Source organism: Oratosquilla oratoria, chromosome 2 (assembly GCF_046742065.1).
Source record: "Oratosquilla oratoria isolate Oo_2021 chromosome 2, ASM4674206v1, whole genome shotgun sequence".
Lineage (NCBI taxonomy): Eukaryota > Metazoa > Arthropoda > Malacostraca > Stomatopoda > Squillidae > Oratosquilla > Oratosquilla oratoria.
The window spans coordinates 77,507,321-77,534,820 of record NC_134778.1 but is presented as its reverse complement, the minus strand read 5'-3'; the positions used below and the strand labels follow the sequence as shown (position 1 = coordinate 77,534,820).

Below are 27,500 nucleotides of genomic sequence, written 5' to 3'. Positions count from 1 at the left end.
ATAAAATTAATGAATAGATAAATAAGTTCCCTCTAGCTACGAGTATAAACCTTGTGATCTTAATGTAATGCAGCAGTTCTCTGAAGAAGACCAAAGTGGTCGCAACGTTAGGGCAATGAATTTATTCCCAACTTCGTTTACCACCCCCCCCAATTCTCCCTCATATATGAATAAACAAACATATAGATAAATTAATAATAAAAAAAAAACTAAAGTGATATGACATTTCCCACACAGAAAGACGGGGAGAAAGGACGAGAGGGATGTGGGGGGGGGGGGTTAGAGATTATGACAACAACGAAAACAAGCATTCTTCAGATCAGATTTGTCTCCAATCACATAACAGAACGCTAAAAAAGTCTCCAATCACATAACAGAACGCTAAAAAATAAGTGTTATTAACAAACACCCCCTAAAAAAAATAATGCCCAGGAATGAAAAAGAAAAATACATAGTTTCTTTACTTTTTACTTATCTATTTATTCATTTATTTGCTGATTTTCACACAAATCATACTAACGCCAACGGAGCGTCGTGAACAAACAGACTAATGTTCCATTACCTTCAAATGAAGCGCTGATTAGCAGAAACACGCTAGATTCCCGACACAATTAGATACAAACCTCACAATAATCCAAATAATTAGGGTTAGAGCGTCGCTACTTGCGGCGGAGGTCGGGGTGACGGCGATTAGAATCTTGCCACGAGCGAGTTGGACCAAGGGCATGGTTCATTAAATTCTACGTTACAAAGTCTTCTGTAAGGGGCACCGTTCTAGCCTCCTGATAGGGGGAAGTTTCGTGACATTAAACAGAATTATTAAGTGGATACTGAAGATAAAAACAAGAGAGAAAAGAGGAATTATGCGAGACTGATCCAGTCCAGTAAACAGAATCAGACTGGAAATAAAGAGGAATACTTAAGAAGAGGAGGCCAGCGTGACAAGATCATAAGTATGAAGGAGACTGCAAGAGACCATAAGGCCTGCACTTGGCAGTTCCATGTCCATTACCACTTACCATCCCCCTCCACAAAGTTGTCTAACCTTTTCTTAAAACAACCGACAGTTTCAGCGCTCACTACATGGTTACTAAGTCTATTCCATTCGTTGACCACCCTATTGGTAAACCAATTCTTGCCATCGTCATCATCAATTAATTGGGGTCACACGCCAGGGAGCGCGTTACTTCACTTCACACGCCGGCGCCAATCTCCACGGTCTCTCCGGACAAGCTTCCATGCAGTCACCCTTCCATACTCTAAAGAACTCTTGACTGGTTCGATCAACTTGCTCCAGCCATGGCGTCTGTCCCATTCTTCGTCTCTTCCATCAACGGTTGTCATCAAAGGCTTAAGAAATTCGGACGAGACGACGACTGACCTGAGGTCAAGCGAGCAGTGACCTTAAATGGCCACAGCGGAGGATTTGCCTAAGGCGCAGCGACACAATACAATCGAACAGACAAGCAGGAAGATAAGCAGGTAAATTATCAGAAGACACCACAGGACAAGCATATATATATATATATATATATATATATATATTTATATATATATATATATATATATATATATATATATATATATATATATATATGTATATACATATATATATATACACATATATATACATATACATATATGTATACATATATACATATACATATATGTATACATATATATACATATATATATATACATATATATACATATATATATATATACATATATATACATATATACATATATATATACATATATATATATATATATATATATATATATAAATATATATATATATCTATATATTTATATATATATATATATATATATATATATATGTATATATATATATATATATATATATATATATATATGTATATATGCAAGCAGGCCGGGTTTTACTGCCAAACGAATACCGGCCTTGCTACCACTTACCTTAAGGTCCACAATCGCATACGATCTTGACTTAATCCCAAGAGATCTCCCCGAAAGGAAGGTGACAGGATCCGTCCCATGGTCAGAGGCAGAGCCGGTATGCTGCAGCAGCGAAGGACGGGAGGGAGGGAGGGTGGCAGCCAATCCAACAGGTAATCAATTAGGGCAGTGTACACAGCATCGGAAAAACGCGGAGGAAGTCAAACATACTTGTTCGTCAAATGGGTTCCCTTCACAGCGGCAGGACGGGAGGGAGGGATGGAGGGAAGGAAATGAGGAGGTGATGATGAGGGGAAGGAGGTGGAGGTGGAAAAGGAGGCAAAAGAGGAGGTGGACAAAGTGGAAAAGGAAGAGGAGGAAAAGGAGATGGGAAAGGAAGAGGAACCAAAGGAGGAAATGGACAGGGTGGAAGAGGAGGCAAAGGAAGAGGTGGATATGGTGGAAGAGGAGACAAAGGAAGAGGTGGACAAGGTGGAAGAGGAGGCAAAGGAAGAGGTGGATATGGTGGAAGAGGAGACAAAGGAAGAGGAGACAAAGGAAGAGGTGGACAAGGTGGAAGAGGACGCAAAGGAGACGGACAAGGTGGAAGAGGAGGCAAAGGAAGAGATGGACAAGATGGAGGAGGAACCAAAGGAGGAAATGGACAGGGTGGAAGAGGAGGCAAAGGAAGAGGTGGATATGGTGGAAGAGGAGACAAAGGAAGAGGTGGACAAGGTGGAAGAGGAGACAAAGGAAGAGGTGGACAAGGTGGAAGAGGACGCAAAGGAGACGGACAAGGTGGAAGAGGAGACAAAGGAAGAGGTGGACAAGGTGGAAGAGGACGCAAAGGAGACGGACAAGGTGGAAGAGGAGGCAAAGGAAGAGATGGACAAGGTGGTAAAGGAAGAGGAGGCAATGAGGGAGGTGGACAAGGTGGAAGAGGAGACAAAGGAAGAGGTGGACAAGGTGGAAGAGGACGCAAAGGAGGAGACGTACAAGGTGGAAGAGGAGGAGGAGGAGGAGGAGGAGGAGGAGGAGGAGGAGGAGGAGGAGGAAGGAAGGGCGAGGAGGAGTTTGAGAGATGAATGGATGACCATGTCGAGATAGATGGCGACCTTAGTATACAGAGAGGTTGAGGTGGAGGTGGAGGAGAAGTGGAGGAGGAGGGGAGGTACTAAGGCTGAGGGCAAGATGAAGAGGAAGAAAAGGAGGGGAGGTGATGAGGAAAAGGAGAAAAAAAAAGAGGTGGAGGAGGAGGAGGAGGAGGAAGAAAATGAGGGGAGGACGAGGAGGAGAAGGACGAGGAGGAGGAGGACGAGGACGAGAGGGAAGTGCAGAAGACGGATGAAAAGGAGGAGGACGAAGAGGAGGGGAGGGATGTGCAGAAGACGGAGGAGGAGGAGGAAGAAGAGGAGGAGGAGGAGGAGAAAGGCGATCCATTAATAGGCTAATAATAACAGCTTATGTTATGAAGAGTGAGCAAAGTTATTTACAGATGTTTTTTGAAGGTGGCGGAGTGGGTGACTCAACCTTAGGTGTTCCCGCTTTGTACCACCAACATGTGGAGAAGACCCGATCCACATGTTGGCACTGAAGCCTCCAAACTCTCCGTTTTCCGTGAAACGGTTTCATGAAATCCACTGAAGGCGATAACTTGCACGAACGAGAACACGTCCGCCTGAGACCGCTGGGGAACGCCAACTATTTATAATTTACATACAGCTCGAGACGAAGCTGACCTTGGCACCAGTGACCCCGATCTCGGAGGTATAAATAATCAGACGCCCGTGGGAGTGGCATTTCACTCAAAATAAATAAATAAATAAATAAAATAAAATAATAATAAATAAATAAATAGAATAATAAAAAAAAATGAAAAATAGAAAAATAAAAATAAAAAATGAAAAATAGAAAAATAAAAAATCGACCCTTCCTCTTCTCCCTGAAGGCCACTGTTCCAACAACAACAACTACTATAGGAATCTTTCCTTAACATGTGATACAGGCAAGGTCATCATATTAAGACAGCAGGGCAGGACTCGTAGTAATGGATCTAAACGGGACAAATTTAGTTTTAAGAAGGAAATAGGCAAGAACTGGTTTACCAATAGCGTGGTTAACGAATGGAAGAGGTTTAGTAGCCATAAAGTGAACGCTGAAACAACTGGATGTTTTATGAGAAGATATAATTTCATAGATAGGGATGAGAGTTGGTAAGGGACATGGAACTACCTAGTGTATGCCTTATGGTCTCTTGCAGTCTCCTTCCATTCTACAGACACCACTCACCCCAGAGGACGTCGCCTTAACGATAAGGTTAAGTTTGCTATGGCCGAGACCACTGGTAGCGGCACACTACGCATTTCTCGCTAGCATGCTACTTGCTTTTGCTACTTCGTTTGAGTAGAAACGACTTCGGTTACGATCTTTTGTTTTTTCAAATTTCCAAATGTCAAATTACTCTTGCGTCATTTAGTAAGAAACTGAACGACGAACTAAGAGAAGTTAAACCTAGAATACGAATGTTAGACACACTGCTGAGATGTTCTTACGGAAGTCTAGAATATTGTAACCGAAGTCGTTTCTACTCAAACGAAATAGCAAAAGCAAGTAGCATGTTAGGCTGGTGTGCAGCCACCTTATCTTTCTTCAGGACCAAAAATCTCTGGTCCTCCCTTGTCGGTCACGGACAGATGATTGACACTAAGATCCATATTGAAATCTTGTGAAGATCTTGGATGATGATGATGCCTCTGCTTACCTAAAGGCTTATCACACCGAGCTATTTTTCCTTTGACTGTTGGAGCAGATTTGCAGCCCTCAGATTTTGGGAAGAAATCTGATACACAGAAAAAAAAAAAAAAAAAAAAAAAATACTTCCTATGCATTTTTTTTTCTATAGGAAAAATAGTTTGCCATAGTCATTTTACGGCGGAAAAAGTTCTGGACGTGGGCGGTACCACCTATGAGTCGGAGGTTGGAGGAAAATAGCCCAGTGTGATAACCGGCGTGGGGGTCTGTATAGTGATGACCACCAGAACAAATATACCATCGTTCTCGCGTCCGTCTTATTGTACACGTTTTCCCCTCTTCCTCCTCTTCTTCCAACACCTTCACATACGCCAAATCTATCCGATGTCTTTGCATACGCCACGCCACGTAAGGGTGTGCCGATTAATCGGCATCGGCAAAAATCGGAGCCTTTTTGGTGATTGCCGATGACGATTCTAAAAACAATCTTGCCGATGCAGAATTAAAAAAAGAAAAGAAAAAAAAAAAAAAATTCTTGCCGATGCCGATTAATCGGCATACCCCTAACGCCAAGACCAACAGACCAAGCGTTCGTCTTAAACCTTTTCTTACATTCGCTGTCATCAACAGCTGAACTTCCATACACGCTTCACAATCTAACGTTTGGGCATCGCGGAGTCTGTCTCACCAGACACCAAATCTGCACAGCCCATGGAAGCTGTGAACATGATCAAATGTGGGAGAGAGAATCGAAATGCGGACACACACACACACACTCTCTCGATGGCGCAGTGGTTAGAGTTCCCGGCTGCCACTACGGCGGTCCTGGTTGAAATACTGCCCAGGACTAAAATAATTATAGTATCGCTGCGCTGTAAGTCGTTACTCCAACTCTTATGGGCGGGGAGTTGTGTGTGTGTGTGTGTGCGTGTAAAGTCACAGAATTACCCATAGATCGGTTATATATGAGCTCTGAGCTCTCATCCGGGAGTGAAATAACTGTCGATCAGGAGTCCAACACGTGATCCAAAGATCATGGTGAATCACACACAACTTATAGAAACACGGAAGATCAATATCACCACAAACCAAACGAAGCGTCACTTCTAAAACATAATCACATAAAAACAAGACAAGGAAAAAACATCATGGACTGGTTACTTGGTCTTGGTTATTGTCACAATATTTTAAGAAAAAAAAATAGAAGAAAAAAGAAGCCAGCAGGGCAGTAATGGATCTAAACTGGACAAATCTCGAATTATGACAAAAGAAACAATATAGATTTAATATATCTAGACTTTGCAAAAGCTTTTGATACCGTCCCACACGAAAGACTACTTACTAAATTAGCTTTGCATGGAATAAGTGGTAGCCTATTAGGTTGGACTAGTAATTGGTTGAAAGGTCGAAAACAGAGAGTTGTTTTAAATGGAAAAACTTCTGGATGGAAAAATGTTGCAAGTGGAGTTCCTCAGGGTTCCGTTCTTGGGCCACTTCTATTCATAGTATATATAAATGATATAGACAATGGACTAAAATCTACTGTTTCCAAATTTGCTGATGATACAAAACTGTGCGGAGTGGCAAATGATCACTCAAACCAATTAGATATTCAAGAAGATTGAGATAAATTACAGCAATGGTCTGAAAAGTGGCTAATGAAATTTAACACAAGTAAATGCAAGGTAATGCACATAGGTAAAAATAACAGTAAGTACGATTACAAGTTATTTGGAAATTCGTTAACAAAAGTGGATAGTGAAAAAGATCTCGGCGTAATTATCAGTAACGACCTCAAATCATCCAAGCAGTGTATTTCAGCCTCTGAGAAAGCAAATAAGATTCTGGGATTGATTGCGCGATCTTTTGATTTCAAAAGTCCATCACTCATTAACAAGCTATATAAATCGTTAGTTCGTCCACATTTGGAATATGCTGTTTCCGTATGGTCACCGAATCTCATTAAAGACATTGACAGACTGGAAAAGGTACAACGGCGAGCCACAAAACTGATTCCAAATATCAAAAATAAATCATACGAAAATCGACTTAAGCACATGAATCTGTTTTCCCTAAAAAAGCGTAGACTCAGAGGTGACTTGATACAGGTCTTTAAGATTTTAAAGGGAATTGACAACATCAAAAGTGACAAAATTTTCACATTGAATGAGAATCAGACAAGAAACAACGGTCTCAAACTGTCCGGAAATAGATTCAATTTGGAAGTAGGTAGAAACAACTTTGCCAACCGTGTAGTTAATGAATGGAATAAACTTCCTGCACAGGTAGTGCAATGTAGTTCAGTTCGAAGCTTTAAGAATCATTTAGATAAATACCTAAGTAAGATGCTGTAATTATTATAATTTATGTTATATTATTTGTTTTTGTTTTGTTATAATTTGTCTGTCTGATTTTCATTTATTATTAGTTATATGTCAATTTATTATCATTTACTATTTACCTGTTTGTTTGTTATTCAACTATACCAATGCATTTATTTATGTATTTTAATTGTTATTTACATTGTTATAGTTTTAATTTATTATTAATATGATTTTTTTTTTTTTTTTTTTTTTTTTGCATCCGACCTAGATATGGATCAAAAGGTCTCCTGTCGGCATGCTTTGCCTTTGTAATCCTTTGTAACCCATTCAACTCCGATGACAAGATGTCTTGTCATCGGAGTTGAATGGGTTAAGAAGGAAAAAGGCAAAAACTGTTTTTTTCAATAGAGTGGTTAATGAATGGAATAGACTTAGTAACCATGTAGTGATCGTTGAAACAATTGATTATCTTAAGATTAGATAACTTTATGGATGGGGCTAATTGGTGGTAATGCTCATGAAACTACCTAGTGTAGGCCTTATGGTCTCTTGGAGCCTCTTCCATTCTAACGTTCTTATGAGTAAAGACACTTTGAGATGACATTGGGATTACTATGTAGATCATCTGTCTACGTCAGGGAACTTTTGTCAGCTCGTTCTGTCGTGTTGAAAACTGAAAACGTCCTTCCTGGCAGAGGCCACATCAAGAACAGAATTCTTTCCCACTCGGTCCATTCATCGAATCTGAAACCATGACATTAACTTAACCTTGATACACTGTCGAAAACCATCAACGCACGTAGAATGTATGGACAACCTCAACATCCAAATGCGGGGGATGGGGGTGTGGGGGTGAAATCACCGGAAATAATAAGACCTTGTTCACACTAGCGGTTTCAACCGCGACGGTTCTTGCAATGGAAGTCAATGGAGGCGTTCACACACAAATGCGCATTTTTTCCTTGATTATGCGGTACCATCGCGGTTTCCGCGCGGTTCAAACCAATAGTGTGAATAGTGTGGGCTACGAAATATCCGAAGTAGTGGACAGGACCCTTTGAGAAAGAATTTGTTTATTTATTTGGGTCACACGAAGAATAGTCACCCCAGACTTCGACAGGGTGACAATTCTTCATGTGGGCTATCCTAGGGTGACAATTCTTCATGTGGGCCATCCTGGGTTTACGATTCTTCGGTTGTATAAGTTGATGACAATAAGCATAACCCTCATTTAGCCTAACCTAACCTAATCTATTGATATTCGGTCTACTGGGGTGACAATTCTTCAGGTGGGATCTCATGGGATGACGATTCTTCGGTTGTACAAGTTGATGACAATAAGCATAACCCTCATTCAACCTAACCTAATCTTTATTCCACTGTTGATATTCGGCGTACTGGGGTGACAATTCTTCAGGTGGGATCTCATGGGGTGACGATTCTTCATGCGGGCGTTCTGGGGTGACAAATCTTCAAGTGACCCATTTATTTATTCACTTATTGAGAACCCACTCTCTGTGACCGGGCACTCTAAGCCACTGCCCTATCAACGCCCACTTGGCCACGGCCCAAACCTTCTTGGTCTTGAGCTCCTAAATTAGAACCAAGATTCTTTTCACTTCCCAGTACGAGTAAGACATTTGGCCCTCCCCCCCCCCTTTTTGTCTTCTTCTTAGGATTGCGGGGCTGCCAACCAAGGTTGTTATCAATTGCCCTCCTCTCCATATCACTTGTTTCCAACATTTTATGCTTCATTAACTCCCTCCGCTCCATAAAAATAAAAATCAACCGTGAAGCCCCAACAACAAAACAGACCAGGTATGCAAAACATAACAGCTGTTTCTGCGATAAATATATACGTTCATATGTCACAAGCCTGACGCTTTTAACGTGGATGTATGAAGACATGCAGCTTAAACGGACTAACAACCACCCCAGTAAAAGACCCTCAGTAAAATGAAAAAAATATAAACTCCATGAGGACTACTTGCAATTTTTTCACAGAACCCTTAAAGGTCAACTGAGGTATTCAGAGAGGTGGTGAATATTTCCTACATGTATGGCTTAGTCACTTTTAGATAAAGTAATGCAAAAATAAATCCTAATTATTATGCAATGTGATAAAAAGTCCTATCAAAATATCGGTAGCAGACGAACTTTCCTTCGCCGATCTTCGGCTGTTTTCGTAAGGCTGTGATGTCAACCTCGCTGTTTACATTCTGATGCATCCACATGCGTGCACTATAAAATGCAGTTCCGCGCTGTCAACTTGATCTGTGATCTGTCATATTTCGTGTGTTAGCAAGGTTTTATCAAGTATTTAGTTCGAAAATGGTTTATTGTGTCGCAGCAAATTGCAACAGTGATTAGACGAAACATTCTGCTGCGGATGGACTTAACTTTTATTCTTTTCCGAAAGATCCTATTCGCAAAAAGGACTGGATCATTCGGTGCAGACGGCAGTCATGGAAGCCTGGATTGAAAGCGAAACTTCGAAACCTTTCGAAAAAAAAGTACACTCGGGACCCTGGCCTTGCTGAGTCCCTAGGAATTAGCATGAATTCCATTCTAAAAGAAGATGCAACACCGATATTTTGATCGAAAAGACCCCAGGTTCGGCAAGCAAATGCCGTCGAAGGAGCACTGCTATTGAAAAAAGACAAGGCCTGGAGGTAGGTGTATCAGTCTGTATTATGTGTTATCTACGCTGTCGCTGACAATAGTTAACAAGCATGGTTAGGCTTGACTAACGACTTTCGGGCTAGGCCTAATCAGATTAGGGGAACAGTCATGACATATGCTAGCTAGGCTTGTAGGCCTACGAATATGATCACCCCACTCCAGCAGGGTGAGAGGCATGACCATGACGACACTGGCTTCCATAATAGGCCTATGACCACATCTTGTCAACTGGATTTTTTTTTTTTTTTCCCAAACAAGTGGAATCCCCTCTACCACCACCACCCCAGCAGGAATTAAGCCTAACTATCCTGGACCAAAAGGGAGGAATTCGTACTAATATAGACCTAATGATTTTTTTTATTTCAGATGTTACAAAAAGCCTATGATGAATATTCACCTTCTGCAAGTACCACTACCAGCGAAATTGAGATGGAATGTGAAATTGATCATGGTGACAGTGCCAGGCATGTGATTGATGGCTTCTCTTCCTCCACAGCAACCACTACCTATGGCAGATAATTTTATAGACATGTCTGTCCGTATCTCTTGCTAACCTTCCTCTCTCCTTCAGTCAAATGGTTTCTCCATTCTCTTTGCTACATAGGCCTGTTTTATTGTAACTTATCACAGATCAAAACAATTTGTAATTCATGAATCCTTGAAAATTTTGCCTGTAAATGTGAAGCTTGGCATCCAAATCCAATAAATCTTCTTCACTCGATGTGAAGTCACTTTCGTATTGTTCGCTGGCCATGTCCAAGAATGTAAACAACAACCCTTACGTCATCAGTTGCCCTAGCGGTGGAAAATGTAACTACGACATTGAAAAGTTTGTCTGCTATCAGGCACTTTTAAGATCATGCTATTTGGATAAAATCAAGACTATGAAATGCTAGAAACGTGCATTTTAGTGTTCTAACTTCTTCTAAGTTATATTTTCATACATGAAATAACAAAAAATAAAGAAATCCAAAACCTTCTCAGTTGACCTTTAAGGTATATTGGTCTAGCCCGCCGCCATACTGTATATGTATTATTTTTTTTCTATTTTTTTTTTCTGATAAATAAATATATTTGTTTTCATTTTTTGTGTATTTCGCGTATTGGTAAATATACTCTTTTTTGTATTCCTTCTTTGATATGGTTTAACGTCACAAACTCCTCCCTATCAGAAGGATAGAATGGTGCGCCTCACAGTTCCTTACATTGGATACTGTTCCTTTTTATACCTCAACTTGGCTTCAAGTAAGAACATAAGAATGGAAGAGACTGCATGTGGCCATAAGGCCTACACTAGGCAGTTCCAAGTCCATTGCCACCTGTCATCCCCCTCCATAAAGTTATATAATCTCTTAATTCAATCAATTATTTCAGCGCTCACTACACTAAGTCTATTTCCATTTGTCAACCACTCTGTTGGTAAACCAGATTTTGCTATTTTACTCAAACCTAAATTTGTCCAATTATTACGAGGTCTCCCGTGCTGTCTTAATATGATGACCTTGCCTGGATCATCCTAGTTAAAACCCGTGACCGATTTGAACAAATCTATTAAGGGTTTGCAACATCTAATAAGGTTACATTTAAACGCATTCACTCATCCTCTCTACAACCTCAGCCCGACCTCTGGCTGCCAAAGATCCAAGTTACTGAAGATTGAGTAGAGCAATTCCCCAAAAAGCGGTCTGCATCACAAATTCCCGCCCTCTCTTCTTCAACTTGGCATCGATCTTTCAATCCCCCGATTCCCTGTGGGTCGAGAGACCGAGGCCAGGGATAGCCTATGGGCAAACTGAGACGTAGGGGACATAGGCTACGCAGCACAGCAAAGGCAGACTTCCTGTTGCTGAATTGAAGTACAGTTTCAACTTCTCTCTCACTTGTAGTACATCTAGAAGAGTTTCATGTGCAAGAGAAATTCAAACTGTACTTCAATCTAGCGATAGGAAATCTCTCTTTGTTGTGCTGCGTCGCCTGTGCCGCCTGCGTCTCAGGCACAATTAGCAGCCTGGCACCTGAGGCTCGTTTTCACACGTATCGACTTTTCGCCGTGTGCTATCCACGACACGACATGGTGCTATCAATTAACAATGGGTGTCTATGGACGCTTTCACACGTCACGACTACGTATGAAAGCGTCCACAGACACCCATGGTTATTTGGAAGCACGACGTCGTGTCGTGGACGGCACACGGCGAAAAGTCGATGCGTGTGAAATGAGCTTTGGTAGTTTGGTCGAGATCCGTAACGTTAGGTAGCGAGTAGGATTATCTGCAGAGATACTATCTCTGCCTCAGTGGCCATAAGGCCTACACTAGGCAGTTCCATGTCCCTTACCACCTATTATCCCTATCCACAAAGTTATCTAAACTCCTAAAACAACTAATTGTTTCAGCACTCACTATATTGTTACCAAGTCTATTCCATTCGTTAAACCACTCCACTGGTAAACCAGTTCTTGCCTACTTCCTTCCTAAACTTTGGGTGTGTTGGCGAATTAGTATGCCAGCGGTCGATTCCCAACAAGGCCACGATTCATGGCCGCCACAATCTACGCATAAAGACGAACCTCTAGCCCAATGGTTCTCAACCTGTGGGCCACGGACCATTTGGGAACCATCCAGTTTCAAAAGTGGGACCACAATTAGTGGTACTTAGTGGATGTTTAACGATTACATTCAGTGTTCAAGTGATCTCAAACAAACTTAGAAACAGTACCGCATAAACGCCTGGTCTAGTCGCTGATCTGACCCTGTCTTGGACAAGTGTGTGACTTGTCCGTGGCACTAGTGGCAGAGTGTCACCTCCTCCTCCACTCCTCCTCGTCCTCCTCCTCTGCCCTGTGGCACTTGCCCCTTTAAGGTCCACCACGCCACTCGACTGGAATGCGTACGTCATGCATCGCTTGCATGGCACCATTCACTGGATCCAGTCGTTTCCTGATACTAATTACCATAACAATTAACACGACGTAGCGGCGTCTTCGATTTTCCCCTCTCGGCATCGCAAACCGCTAACCGTTTCTGGTGAATCTCACCTGACCCATGCTGCGATAGCACATCGGGTCAAGGTGACGACGGCTTCGGCCGCAGACATGCGTCTCCAGGGTTAAGCTCCAGAGATGTCCCCAGGCCAGCCGACAACAGAAGGATCTCGATCTAAACATTCTTTTACGACTATGGGCTAATCTCCATCAAAGAGAAGAATGCTGACCACTTCCAACTTCACCAACAATTCTTCCCTTCTTCTGTCTTCCTAAAACTTTTTTTTTTCTAAACCACTTTTATAACCTCACCTCTGCAGCGTGACATTATCTCCAATTATAAGAGGCGCTGGTTTTCTCAGACAAAATACCGAAATACTAGCTCTAACATAAAATAACGAGTTCAGCGTCTCCTGGGGGTAAGCTACATCAGTGACCCCAGGTCAGCCAGCACCAGAACCGTCTTCACCCAAGTATTATTCAACACCACCACCAACACCAACAACAACAACACCAAACTCCGAGACGTGCCAGGGTGATCACAAATCTACGAGTATGCATTAATTACCACAGCCCATAATCAACACCAGAGAGCACTACGTCACCAGCATCACCACCACCTTCACCTTGCTTGGGCAACACCCTCGTCCTCGCTACCACCACCACCATCGCCGTCCGCGTTGTCGCGTCCATCAGTGCCAATCGTTGGAACCAACACCACTGACACCACCGCTAATAGCACCGTAACCATTGCCGTTAGTGGGGCACGAGAGAAGAGGAGGAGGAGGAGGAAGACGAAAGGAGGAGAGGAGGAAGACGAGGAGGAGGTGGTGAAGAAGGGAAGAGGAGGAGGAGGAAGACGAGGAGGTGGTGAAGGAGAGAAGAGGGAGAAGAGGAAGAGGAGGAGGAAGAGGAGGAGGAGGAGGAGGAAGACGAGGGGTAGGTGGCGAAGGAGAGGAGAGGGAGAAGAGGAAGAGGAGGAGGAGGAGGAGGTGGTGAAAGGAAGACGAGTAGGAGGTGGTGAAAGGGAGAAGAGTAGGAGGTGGTGAAAGGGAGAAGAGGAGGAGGTGAAGGAGGAGGAGGAAGACGAGGAGGTGGTGAAGGAGAGAAGAGGGAGAAGAGGAAGAGGAGGAGGAAGAGGAGGAGGAGGAGGAGGAGGAGGAGGAAGACGAGGGGTAGGTGGTGAAGAAGAGAAGAGGGAGAGGAGGAGGAGGAGGAAGACGAGAAAGAGATGGAGGATGGAATTGTGAACGAGAAAGGGGAGGGGAGACGAAAGGAGCTCGAAGAGAAAGAGATGGACTAGATGGATGAGGAGAAACGAGGTGGATCAGGATGTGGAAGCCCAACCATGTTATTGAAGTCAAGTCAGTCAGTCGGGCAGTCAGCCACCAATGTGGTGCAAGAACTCTTGTCCCTTCGATATTCCACCACTTCCCGAGAGAGTCCACTGCAGAACCACCGGCCTATCCCCTGCAGGAGAGAGAGAGAGAGAGAGAGAGAGAGAGAGAGAGAGAGAGAGAGAGAGAGAGAGAGAGAGAGAGAGAGAGAGAGAGAGAGAGAGAGAGAGAGAGAGAGAGAGCATGGACTGCTTGAGAGTGCGCACAAAGTCCTTCAAACTCTCTCCTGACTTCCTTCCTCCTTTCTTCAACAGCTGACCCTTTCTCCTCTCGGCGCCTCCGACCTCCTGCTGTCACCGAATCCGCTCAAACTGCTACTGCTCTGTACTCACTCCCACTTCCTCCCCCCACCCCCCTGCTCTTCCTTCCCCTCCTTCCCACCTTCTCGTCTTGCTTCCGGCCTTCCGTCCTTAACCGTCGTTGAGTATGCCCCTCCCACCCCCGCCTTCCCCCACGGCGTCTCGCTCACTCGCAGCTGTCTCGTGTCTCCACCTTGTCTCGCCACACAGCTACATCTCGATGTCTTACTTCAACTTCAGACGTTATCACACTGGGCTATTTTTCCTCCGACTGTTGGAGCAAATTTGCTCCCGCAGCTATCGGGAAGGAATCTGAGCTATCCTTGGGTGAAAATTCTTCGTGTGGGCCATCCTGGGTTTACGATTCTTCGATTGTATATAAATTGATGACAATAAGCATAACCCTCGTTCAACCTAACCTAACCTAATTTTTATTCCATTGTTGATATTCGGCGTACTGGAGTGGATCCTTCGGGTGGGATCTCATGGGGTGACAATTCTTCATGTGGGCGTTCTGGGGTGACTATTCTTCATATGACCCATACTATTGGAGGAAAATTTTCCTTCAGCATATCAAAAGATATTCTATGTATTTTTGTTGAGAAGACAAAATAGCTTGCCATAGTGATTTTACTGTGGAAAAATTCCGGTGGCATTCGGTACCGCCGATTAATCGGAGGTTGGAGCAAAAATAGCCCAGTGTGATAACCCCTGTGGGTTATTTGTAGTGCTGAATCTCAGTCATAATCCACCGCATGTTGAACACTGGTGGTGCTTCCCATATGACATAGAACTCGCGCCGCGCTCACGGCGGGAAAAGGATTTCACTAATACTGCAAATCGTTTCTGACCCCTTAAGCAAGGGGATGGGCGTGTGGTGCTTACCAAAGGCCAGAACATTACCTATAGATCGGAATCTATGAGCTCTGAGCATCCGGGAGGATAACAACGGCAGATCACGAGCCCAGTACGTGATCCAAGAGCATGACAGGTATCCACCATATCGCTCATATAACCATTTCCGCCTCTCAACACAAAATGCGATTATACTCTTATCCTTTCTTCGATCGAGTGCATTCCATTCACGGCACTCTCCCTTCCTCCCCATCATATCATAACTCCGTCAAGAGAATTCCCCTCATTATCATCAATCAGGTTCATACGCCGGGGAACGCGGGCAAGTTTCCATGCAGACACCCTCCCCACTCCAAACAACTCCCGTCAGGTTCGATCAGCTTCCCCCAAACATGAATTCTGTGGTCTTCTCCTCCATCGAGGGTTGTTGTCTCTTGTGGAGACGACGCTGAATAGGATCAACATCAGGGAAATGCGCCACAAGATGCCCATACAGCCGGAGTTGACGTTCACGAATTATGCTGAAGGTATCTGGCCTAGACTGATGTACTTTCATATTATTATTTCCCCCCTCAGGGAAAACCAACCCTCCCCTTGATACCCGAACTCCTCTCCCGGCCTACTTCACCTCAGCCTGCCTCGGTTTACATCTCCTCCTCTCCTCTCACCGCGCTCCAACAGCCTTCGACCTCTTGTAGTTTAGCTTCAGGCAGCGTTTCACAACCTTTTCCGACCCTAGCAGCCCCTTGTAGTCAGGTCTAAGCAGACCAGCATCCCCTAATATCTTATTACTAGAAGGATAAAGAAAAAGTGTATGTTGGCATCGCTTCCTGGCACCTATAATTGATTTCAGCACCCTAGCTTATGAAACGCTGCTTTAAGGCAAGGAATAGAGAGACGTTCCGGGGAGAGAAATTCTTGAAATTAAAGACAGGAGGAGAGAACAGACGGGGACGACACCCATTGTGTAGTTTCTTATCAATAACAGGGTTCTTACTTCTTATGTTTCTCTGTTCTGATTTCTTCTCTCTTCGACCGTGTCGCCCTATTTATACCGATTCTTCCGAGACACAGTCGAGGCAGCTTTAACACGTAAATGGTGGGTACGTTGTATCCGTTTAGAGGCCGTCAGGCGATTTTAATCAACAACTGAAGGAAGAATTTTCACTTCCTGTCACTGAGTAATTAGAATCTATGACGATTAAACCATAGACTGTCGGGATCATTCGGGAGAGGGAGAGGGAGAGGGAGAGAGAGAGAGAGAGAGAACCTTCAGGCAAGTTTATTCAGCTGAAGGAAGCCAGAATCGCTTCAGGGCAAATCAGATGAATGATTCACGCTTCGATCCCCCATTTCCATCTGAAGGCTATTATAAAATAAAATGTCTGACAACGAAACTAAGACATCAATCAAGTCGATCTATGAATTTCAAGCCACAATTATGATGTCCTAAGAAATGCATGTAAGAGAAAGACGAGAAGAGGGAGACAAAGCAGAAATGATTGAGAAACCCATACAGAGAAGTTTGCAGGGAGGGTGTGGCAGAGGTTAAGACTCATGGAAGAAGTTGGGGGAGGCATTTGTTCAGCGGTGGACTCCGAAAGGCTGACTGACACAACACGACTATATTTTTCTTCCCACATCCCACCTCCATTAGAATAACTAGAATATAATTTCGCTTACAGAAATCTAGACGTTTCTAAGAACATTTCAACAGCACGCCTAACATTTGTATAGGTATACAATCTCATAGTTCATAATTTCAGCTATACTCGTATATGAAGTTAAGATGATTTGACATTTGAAAATTTGGAAAAAAAATATATATATTGTAACCGAAGCCGTTTTTATTCAAACGAACTCTCAACTGCCGGCGCTGGTGAAGCCCGTGGAAGCCCAGTGTGATACCCCCGTACATGCCCAGTGTGATAACCCTCGAACTACAGCCTTGGGATCTACCTCAGTGTCGAAGGCTCGTCTACACAGACTTCCCTCTGAGTCTCGTCATTACCAATTTCCTTCACGTGATGAATATTCATTCGAAGACTCTTGATCTGACGAGGAAGAGCGCCCAAGGGGTCTGAGGACTCCCAACGGAGCACCACGTCTCGACAACAATTGTATATTACTATCCCATCCGCCCCTCCGTGGGAAGTTCATACACACGACCAGATGAGCAACATCATTCGTCTGGCAACATGCTGGGCAAGTTAAGGGCATAAGAACATACGGGGCCCAAATAAAAGGGGACAACAAACGTTGCAGCAAACAGGCAACAACAAATGGTGGTCCCCCCAAATCCCCACTCCCCCCCATCCCACTTCCCGTGGTGACGACTTGTTTTTCTGTTCACATGAGACCGAACAAAGAATAAAAACCTAATGAGGCCACCTCATTAAATCAGAAGGAATTAGAGCATATTCCCAAGGCCTTCGACAACATAAACCTTTAAACTTCAAACTACACGAGTGATCCCATCTGCAGATGGTGTACTTCCCCGATTACGCGGTTGCCGAAGAAGTGCCTACCTTTATCTATCTATATACAAAGGGCTTTTTTCCCCTTATAAAGGGGGTTGCCATGTCAGAGGCACGTACACACTTCCACCCATTCCACCACCCTTATTTCTCTTTCATCTTAGCTCATCGTAGATAAAGGGTCATCTGTCTCCCGTCCACTGCCCAATCAGAGGCAATGCAGCATGGCACAGTGCGTCCACAGCAGGGCCGCCTCACTTCGCGGCCGGCGACCCACGTTCCCTCTCCGTCCCCTCATGCGGAAAATAGAGAAGACGGGGAGAAGTGCCTTCGGGCTGCGTCAAAACATCAGCCATGCACGTGTATCTATCTACTTCTCGATAAGGTCAATGAACACTGAGGGCAACATTTCCCGTCTGGTTTAGGAGCATAGTTATTCAATATTCTTCGCTCTGATGCTACAAACTCCCTACCGGATGGGAGATAAACATCATAAATACGCCCTATCAAAGGAAACAGGCCAAGTAGACTACATAATTACGAGCTTTACAGCATTGCCACTTACGAAAACTTGAAGCCTTAAGAGGAGGGCGTGTGTGAGACGAACCTATTGTGAACCCTTCTGTCACCTTGGCGTGTAATGACATTGAATGAACGAAGTACTTTCTCTTCTTTTTTTCTTTATCTTCCTCGTTATCATTCCTTATTCAGACCCCACGTTCACACCGACGTCACACCCACTCGAGAAAGTTATTTATTACTGGTATTATCTATATATAACACCGCTGCCTATCACATGTGGGATGACTAAGTCACAGCATATTCCATGTACTGTATATACTGTATAATCAAACCCGGCTATCGCGATACTTCGGCCTGAGGGACCCGGGATCGAAGCTTCCCGACAGCTGGGTTTGATTATTTCTACGACTTTACTGTAACAAGAGATCTATTCCATAATGTATGTATATATATATATATATATATATATATATATATATATATATATATATATATATATATATATATATATATATATATATATATATATAAGATGGATAAAGATTTCAGACAAATGATTTGGATGATGGAGAACATTAACACAGGGGAAAGCACTTAATCCTAATCACTCTTAAGTTTCGTTCACGCAGGAACTTCTTCAGAGTGATTAGGATTCCGTGCCCCCTGTGTTTAATTCTCCATCATCCAAATCATATATATATATATATATATATATATATATATATATATATATATATATATAATATATATATATATATATATGCATATATATATATGCATATATATATGCATATATATATATATATATAATCTTGATGGCGCAATCGGTTAAGTCACTAACACTTGTCACGTGCTAGCACAGGTTCGAGTCCTTACCTGTACCACGTTTCAATTTCTGCATGTTGGCCTCCTCGAGTTTCTCGATGTTAATGGCTTAGAATTAAAGTGTATTGTGGCTGATAAAATGTATATCTATTCACTGGGACCCATTCTGTGTCACACACACACACACACACACACACACACACACACACACACACACACACACACACATGTACACACATACACACCTAACAGGGTCGAAAGGGGTTGATGATAAAGAAACAAAGAAGCAGTCTCCTTACCCGTAGAGAAGCGCAGCTCCAGCGATGCCGCCGCCAAGTTGTGCCAGAACATACATGGCAGCCCGGAGTGGTGACACGCGACGTGTCACGGCCAGTGCCAAGGTCACAGCCGGGTTCAAGTGTCCGCCTGACACCTGAGGGGGCGAGGGGGGGGGGCAGCGGCCGTCCGTCCATCCGTCCAGAGATGGAGAGAGGTCGGAGAGGGGGAGAGAAGAAAACAACCAGAATTAGTTACTTGACCCGATATGTATTATAGCTTATGTGCCGTGTACTTGTGGCTAGGGGAAATGTAAAGACTGAGAAACAGATAGAGTGTGAGACAATGCGTGAGTCTGAGTTTGTGCGCGAGTCTGTGTGTGTGTGTGTGTGTGTGTGTGTGTGTGTGTGTGTGTGTGTGTGTGTGTGTGTGTGTGTGTGTGTGTGTGTGTGTGTGTGTGTGTGTGTGTGAGAGAGAGAGAGAGAGAGAGAGAGAGAGTATAACATGACAAATTACGGAAAATGTGTTCACAAGTGATACACGCGCCAGATCGCGATACAAAAACGCTAATGACCAGAATAAAGACAATAAATACTATCATTCATTATGGACACAATTTCCATATTCGAATTTGAAAAAAAAAATGCGATAACGTAGGCAATATAATCATTTCACCCAATACTAATTAAAGGTAAACTGAAAGCCCTACACAAGGTTGTCTCCGCAAGAGACATTCGGTGTGGGAAGGGTTACTGCATGGAAGCTTGCCCGGAGAGACCGTGGGGACTGGCGCCGGCGCGTGAGTGAAGCAAAGCGCCCCATGGCGTGTGCCCCTAATTGACGCTGATGACAGACCATTGCTGATGAAAGCCCTTTGCTAGTACAGTAATGCTATTGCAAAGTAGCCACGGAATGAAATAAAATCACGTGGCGGCAGTCACATACGAGGATAACGTACCACCCGGTACGGAAGGAGTTAAAGGACGAATTCAAAGTTTTCAGTAAAACACTGATTTCACTCGCTTCACGTGACTGACATCCACTGACGTGTACTGTCAGTTTTCTTGGTGATATTGCCACTATGGTTCATGCAAATCCAGAAAAAAAAAGGGTCAATATCCCCATTTGATTCCGACCTTTTTCCTTTTCAAGGGCGTCATCGCCTAGTTTTGGGTTCGAATCCCGCACTCCTCTCCGATTCCCAGTAGAAACAGTTTATTGCCTACTCCAACAGTCCCAGCACATAATAGGATATGGGTGACGGCTTCGGCCGTAGATACTCGGTGCCTCATGTCGTAGTCTCCTAAAAACTATACACGTATGGAATAGGGAATTTCTGATAGGGTTGGGAAAAGTGGGCGGAAAATCTGTTTGACCTGACCTGACCAGACATTGACCCAGCTGACCTCACGAGGTCATCCTTCGCGAGCCACTTCCCAGAGGTCTTTAAAAACGTCCCATACGCGAACAAATATACTGACACGCTATACTGGCTCAGTACCAGTCGCTCTTGCCAAGGCTGAATCATTACTACCCTAAAATTTCAATGAAACTGCCTCGTATCGCCCGTAGAAGCCCACCATACCATCGCGGTGGTATGTGTGATTCACCACGGTCTTTGGATCACGTGTTGGACTCGTGATCGACAGCTATTTCCCTCCCGGAAGAGAGCTCAGAGCTCGTATATGACCGATCTATGGGTAATGCTGTGACCTTACACACACACACAAACTCCCCGCCTACAAGAGTTGGAGTAACGACCCGGAGCGCAGCAATACTGAAATTATTTCAGCCTTGGGCGGATTCGAACCCGGACCACCGTAGTGGCAGCCGGGAACTCTACCAACTGCGTCACGAGTTGTGTGTGTATATGGGGGGAGGAGGAGGCATGGACAGTTGCTCACCGAAAAAATTATAAAGCGGACAATTATTCAACACTGGGTAGGGTTGGGTAGGGTAGGGTAGGGTAGGGTAGGGTAGGGTTGGGTAGAGTAGGTTAAGTTTAGGTTTACATAAGAACATAAGAATGAAGGAGACTGCAAGAGACCATAAGGCCTTCACTAGGCAGTTCCATGTCCGCTGCCACCTATCATACCCATCCATAAAATTGTCTAAACGTTTCTTAAAACAACTGATATTTTCAGCGATCACTGCATGGTTACCTAGTCTTTAGGTTAGGTTAGGTTAGGTTTAGTTTAGGTTATGTTTTGGTTGGGTTAGGTTAGGGTTAGGGTTAAATTTACGTTAGGGTGGGCTATGTGGACGTTTCAAGGATGACCTCAGGTCACCACAAGTCCTTAGGTGCCTCGGGTCACTGGGCCCTGTATACAATTTCCCATTTCGCCAAACAACATTCTGTCAAACATCATTTCGCCAAATTCTCGCAGGTTAGGTTAAGTTTCAAGGATGACCTCAGGTCACCACTAGTCCTTAGGTGCCTCGGGTCACTGGGCCCTGTATACAATTTCCCATTTCGCCAAACAACATTCTGTCAAACATCATTTCGCCAAATTCTCGCAGGTTAGGTTAAGTTACGCGATGCTACGATATGTTAAGATTATGTCTAATTTGGTCACATTAGGTCACTAGGTGGTGGTACTCGGTTTCTTCCTTTCGCGATCAAGAGGTCGCCACAGAGACGAATAAAATAGCCTGGCGGTAGCCGGGTTGAAAGAAAAAGTGCCACCCGGTACAGAAAGGGGGGGATTAGAGAGAGAGAGAGAGAGAGAGAGAGAGAGAGAGAGAGAGAGAGAGAGAGAGAGAGAGAGAGAGAGAGAGAGAGAGAGAGAGAGAGAGAGAGAGAGAGAGAGGAGGGAGGGGGAGAGAGAGGAAGAGAGAGAGAGAGAGAGAGAGAAAGAGAGGGAGAGAGGGGAGAGGGAGAGAGGGGGAGGGAAAGAGAGGAAGAGAGAGAGAGGGGGAGAGAGTGAGGGGGAGAGGGAGAGAGGGGGGGAGGGAGAGGGAGAGAGGGGGGAGGGAGAGAGGGGGGAGGGAGAGAGAGGGGGAGGATGGGGGAGAAGGGGGAGAGGGGAGAGTGAGTGAGTGAGATAGAGAAATTGAGATTGAGAGAGAGAGTACCACGAGGATCATTAAATGACACTTGGTCCTCCCAAGAGCTTCCTCTTCTCTCTCTCTCTCTCCCTACAGCTATTTTCAGCGTGACATTCCTCCTCCAAGGGGGACGGAAGAAAGGTATTCTGACGTCTACGCTATTTTCCCCCAAGAGCATTTCTTCTTCTTCTTAATCTTGTTCATCTTAACTTTTTTCTCCTTCTACTCCTTCCTCTTCATCATCTTCTTCTTCCTAATCATCTTATTCTTCTTCCTCTTCTTCATCACCATCATCTTATTCTTCTTCCTCTTCTTCATCATCATCATCGTCTTCTTCATCATCCTCTTCTTCTTCTTCACCGTCATCATCTTCGTTTTCTTCATCATCATCACATTCTTCTTCCTCTTCTTCATCATCATCACATTCTTCTTCCTCTTCTTCATCATCATCTTATTCTTCTTCCTCTTCTTCATCATCTTCTTCGTTTTCTCCATCATCATTATCATCATCATCTTATTCTTCTTCCTCTTGTTCATCATCTTCTTCGTTTTCTCCATCATCATTATCATCATCATCACCTTCTTCTTCCTCTTCTTCATCATCATCTTCGTCTTCTTCATCATCTTTTCTTCTTCTTCATCATAATCATCTTATTCTTCTTTCTCTTCATCATCATCATCATCTTATTCTTATTCTTCATCTTCATCATCTTATTCTTCTTACTCTTCATCATCTTATTCTTCTTACACCATCATCTTCGTCTTCATCATCATCATCTTATTCTTCTTCCTCTTCTTCATCATCATCTTATGTTTCTTCCTCTTCTTCATCATCATCTTATTCTTCCTCTTCCTCATCATCATTTCCTTCCTCTTCATCTTATTCTTCTTCTTTATCACCATCTTCTTCTTCCTCTTCATCATCTTATTCTTCTTCCTCTTCTTCATCATCTTATTCTTCTCCCTCTTCTTCATCATCTTATTTTTCTTCCTCTTCATCACCATAATCTTATTCTTCCTCTTCCTCATCATCATAATTTCCTTCATCTTCATCATCTTATTCTTCTTCTTTATCATCATCTTCTTCCTCTTCTTCTTGTCCGCCGTGACACATTTGTAATTTCCTTCGAACCCTCGGCTTTCGCCCTTTGCTGCTGATCTTCGACCAAATCACTTCGCCCGTTGACCATCCACGATTCCAGACTGGAATCGACTCAGGTTCCACTGCCAGCCACACACAGGGTGGAATCCCTGCAATCTCTCATCATCTGTGGATAACGGATGCCATCCATTTCCCCGTCGATACAACATCATGCACTGAACATCACAGACTGTCCGATCCGGGATCGTTCTTCTTCATACTTCAAAAAAAGGTGATGTCCTGCCCTCAGCTGGATAAAATCGTCTCGCGCCAGCCAGTGCAGACTTTAAAGTCTGTCGTCGTGACCAAGGGATCGTCCTGACCCATTGGACACCTGAATAAAATCGCATGGCACCACAGTGGATAAAAAAAAAAAAAAAAAAGTAGCATTTCGTCGGTGATATCCACCGGGTCTATCCTTGAGGACAATTTCCCACCGATGAGGTGGTAAAGAATTTAAAAAGAGATAGAGAGAGGAGGGGACTTGTCCAGAGGTTCTATCTTTGAAAAGAGAGAGAGAGAGAGAGAGAGAGAGAGAGAGAGAGAGAGAGAGAGAGAGAGAGAGAGAGAGAGAGAGAGAGAGAGAGAGAGGGAGGAGTGGACTTGTCATGCATTAAAATGATAAAGATAATACAAGAATGATGGGCGACTCTGGTCCGTAGAGGTGTCACGAAAGTCCCATTATATGTTTACTGCATAAAATCAAGTGCGAACAATAAACCGTACAGGAAACTAACCCCCGGACACCGTCATCGAAGACAATTTTCAGACAAGACAAGGAATTTTGTCCAAGGTCGCTCATATATATATATATATATATATATATATATATATATATTTGTATATATATATATATATATATATATATATATATGTGTGTGTGTGTGTGTGTGTGTGTGTGTGTGTGTGTGTGTGTGTGTGATTCACCATGGTCTTGGATCACGTGTTGCACTCGTGATCGTCAGTTATCTCCCTCCCGAAAGAGACTTCAGAGCTCATATATGACCGATCTATGGGTAATGCTGTGACCTACATGTACACACCCACCCAACTCCCCACCCACGAGAGTTGGAGTAACGACTCGCAGCGCAGCGATACTGATATTATTACAATGTGTGTGTGTGTGTGCGTGTGTGTGTTGTAGACATCGCCAATGTCACCACTGTTCGGACTGACCTTGAAATTTGTTCCTAATTATAATAAGCACTACAAGAAACCAAGAGCCAAGCGTTACAAATTTAACTTCAATTTACAGAAAAATATATAGAAATACCATCTTCCCAATCATGAGGTAACTATTTGCTGAAATCCTTGAACATCTGTGCATTAAATTGACGAAATGTATACTATATATATCTAGAATAGACTATCGTGTTTCCATGGCAACGAAGCCTTCTGCAATCTGCATTAATCCTTCACTACGCTGACACGTTTCTCAAATAGTTTGTGGACCGTCAGGCGACTTTATTCGGTAGAGGACAAGACTTCATACGAGACTGGAAGTGGTTCTGAATATCAACGAATATGTGATCCTCACGCTCATCAACTGGCGAAAACACAAACCAAATACCATCACGACCAAAGGCTGTGATTCAAGGATAAGTCAATGTAATTCTAGCAATCTGTCGCAAAGTCCCAACCACAACATTTTTATCCAAAAATTACGCCAAAGAAGACCGGAAGAAAAAAAAATCTCTCTGAACAACAATGAATCGAAATTTAACACACAGAAGTACACAATAACACAAACAAACAAACAAGCTTCGACAACTCGGTGTGTGGAGGGGGGAGAGGGGGAGGGGGGGAAGAGAGAGGGAGAGAGGGAGGAGAGGAGAATACAAGGCCAGACGGCTGACAAAAAGTCAAGTTGAAGTTTGCCTTACTTGCTTCATTCTCGCCCACAACACAAATAAATATATTTTCTGAAACTCTGGATCAAATCATCTTTCGGAAATATACCTGAATATGAAAAAGTGTTTCCCAATGTCCAAGGCTTTCTCTTAATTTTGGAAATTCTCCTTCTAAGTATTTAGGATTCATATTTTGTTTTTCTTTGAAATCCCATGCTCCCTCAGTTAATCTTACTTTGATTAATAAGCATTCCACCAACGTTTGAAGATTTTTTTTTAACGAAGTAAAAAATTCAAAACTCAAAGTCTGAACCAGGAATTAGTTTTTTTACCCTACAGTCTGTCTCCACAAGCAGAACAAAATCACTCAGTGTTAAAAAAAATCTGTAAATGTCTTCTGAATCTCTTCGGCGAGTGTGTGTGTGTGTGTGTGTGTGTGTGTGTGTGTGTGTGTGTGTGTGTGTGTGTGTGTGTATTTTACCTAGTTGTACTTTACGGGAAGAGAGCTATGCTCGTAGTGACCCGTCTTTGTATCTTTTAGCATGAAGTTTGTTCTTAAATTCTTATATATTTTTTGCACTCACTGTTTTCTCATCCAATTTATTCCAGATATCAACCACTCTGCGTGGGAAACTATTCTTTTTCATATCTCTACTATAACTATCCTTTTTAAGTTTCTTTTCATGCCCTCTTGTTTTTCTTTTATCCCACTTTAGTGTGTGTGTGTGTGTGTGTGTGTGTGTGTGTGTGTGTGTGTGTTGTGTGTGTGTGTACGTGTGTGTGTGTACGTGTGTGTGTGTACGTGTGTGTGGAATTACCTACATTTAGTTTACCTGGAAAGGAGCTACGTTCATGGAGTCCCGTCCCTTTTTCTCCAGCTATCTTGGCTAACATTTAATTCATTGTTCTACTTTGGGTTACGGCCGTGATGCATCAATTGACGCATCTGCAGAGAGACCGAGTTTGTTTGTTTGTGTATGTATTCACAATGGTCTTTGGATCACGTGCTGGACTCTTGATAGACAGCTATTTCCCTCGCGGAAGAGAGCTCCGAGCTCCTATGACCGATCTATGGGTAATGCTGTGACCTTACACGCACACGCACACACACACACAACTCCCCACCCACGAGAGTTGGAGTAACGACTCGAAGCGCAGCGATACTGAAATTATATATACGTGTGTGTGTGTGTATGAATGTGTGTGTATATATACATATATATGTTTTAATCTTTCCATGATACCATGGCACCATCCTGTCCCACAACAAGAATTCTGTCAGTATGACCCACGCTTTACACAGTAGTTAACAAAGACATATTGTCACTTATTTGTGCCAGCTGGGCTGGGGTTCATAGCCGTTGCTGATCTTTGTGTTCTTTCGATCAAATCTGTACCCTTCACCTTCAGGTGGCAACAAACTAGACATTTCTCGCTAGCATGCTACTTGCTTCTGCTCCTTCGTTTGAGTAGAAATTAATTCAATTTTCAAAGTCTCAAATTACTTTTGCGTCATATGGCGAGAGGCTGAGTGGCGAACTAAGACAAGTTAAACCTAGAAATACGAATGTTAGACACTTTATTCAGACGTTCTTACGGAAGTACAGAATAATGTAACCGAAGTCGTTTCTGCTCAAACGAAGTAGCAAAAGCAAATAGCATGCTAGCCCAGTGTGCCGCCACCTTTAGGTGGAGACAAGGCTATTGCTGCATATTCCGATCTGGGGAGTATTAGATTAGACTATTCTTATGTTCGTGAGTAGTGAGCTGTCTCAACCTTATCGATGTATTTACGTGTGTATTTACTCACGAATTCTATCATATCTCACCTCAAATTCATGAACTTAATGTATGTGTGTGTGTGTGTGTGTGTGTATGTGTGATTCACCATGGTCTTGGACCACGTGTTGGACTCGTGATCGACAGCTATTTCTCTCCCGGAAGAGAGCTCGGAGCTCATATATGACCGATCTATGGGTAATGCTGTGACCTTACACATACACACACACACAACTCCCCGCCCACGAGAGTTGGAGTAACGACTCACAGCGCAGCGATACTGAATTTATTTCAGCCCTGGGCGGGATTCGAAACAGGACCACCGTATTGGCGGCCGCGAAAGCTACCACTGCGCCACGTGTGTGTGTGTGTGT

At 43.4% G+C, this 27,500-nt stretch overlaps 1 protein-coding gene across 2 annotated transcripts in view; it reads right to left on the bottom strand.

Annotated features, from left to right (window-relative positions):
* bib (MIP channel family protein big brain) overlaps positions 1-27,500 on the bottom strand; it is a 309,773-nt gene that overhangs the window by 279,064 nt on the left and 3,209 nt on the right. For both annotated transcript variants that reach the window (XM_076211408.1, XM_076211418.1), the window contains exon 2: positions 19,332-19,465. In XM_076211408.1, coding sequence (XP_076067523.1) covers positions 19,332-19,465 — 134 coding nt within the window. The remainder of the gene's footprint in view (positions 1-19,331; positions 19,466-27,500) is intronic.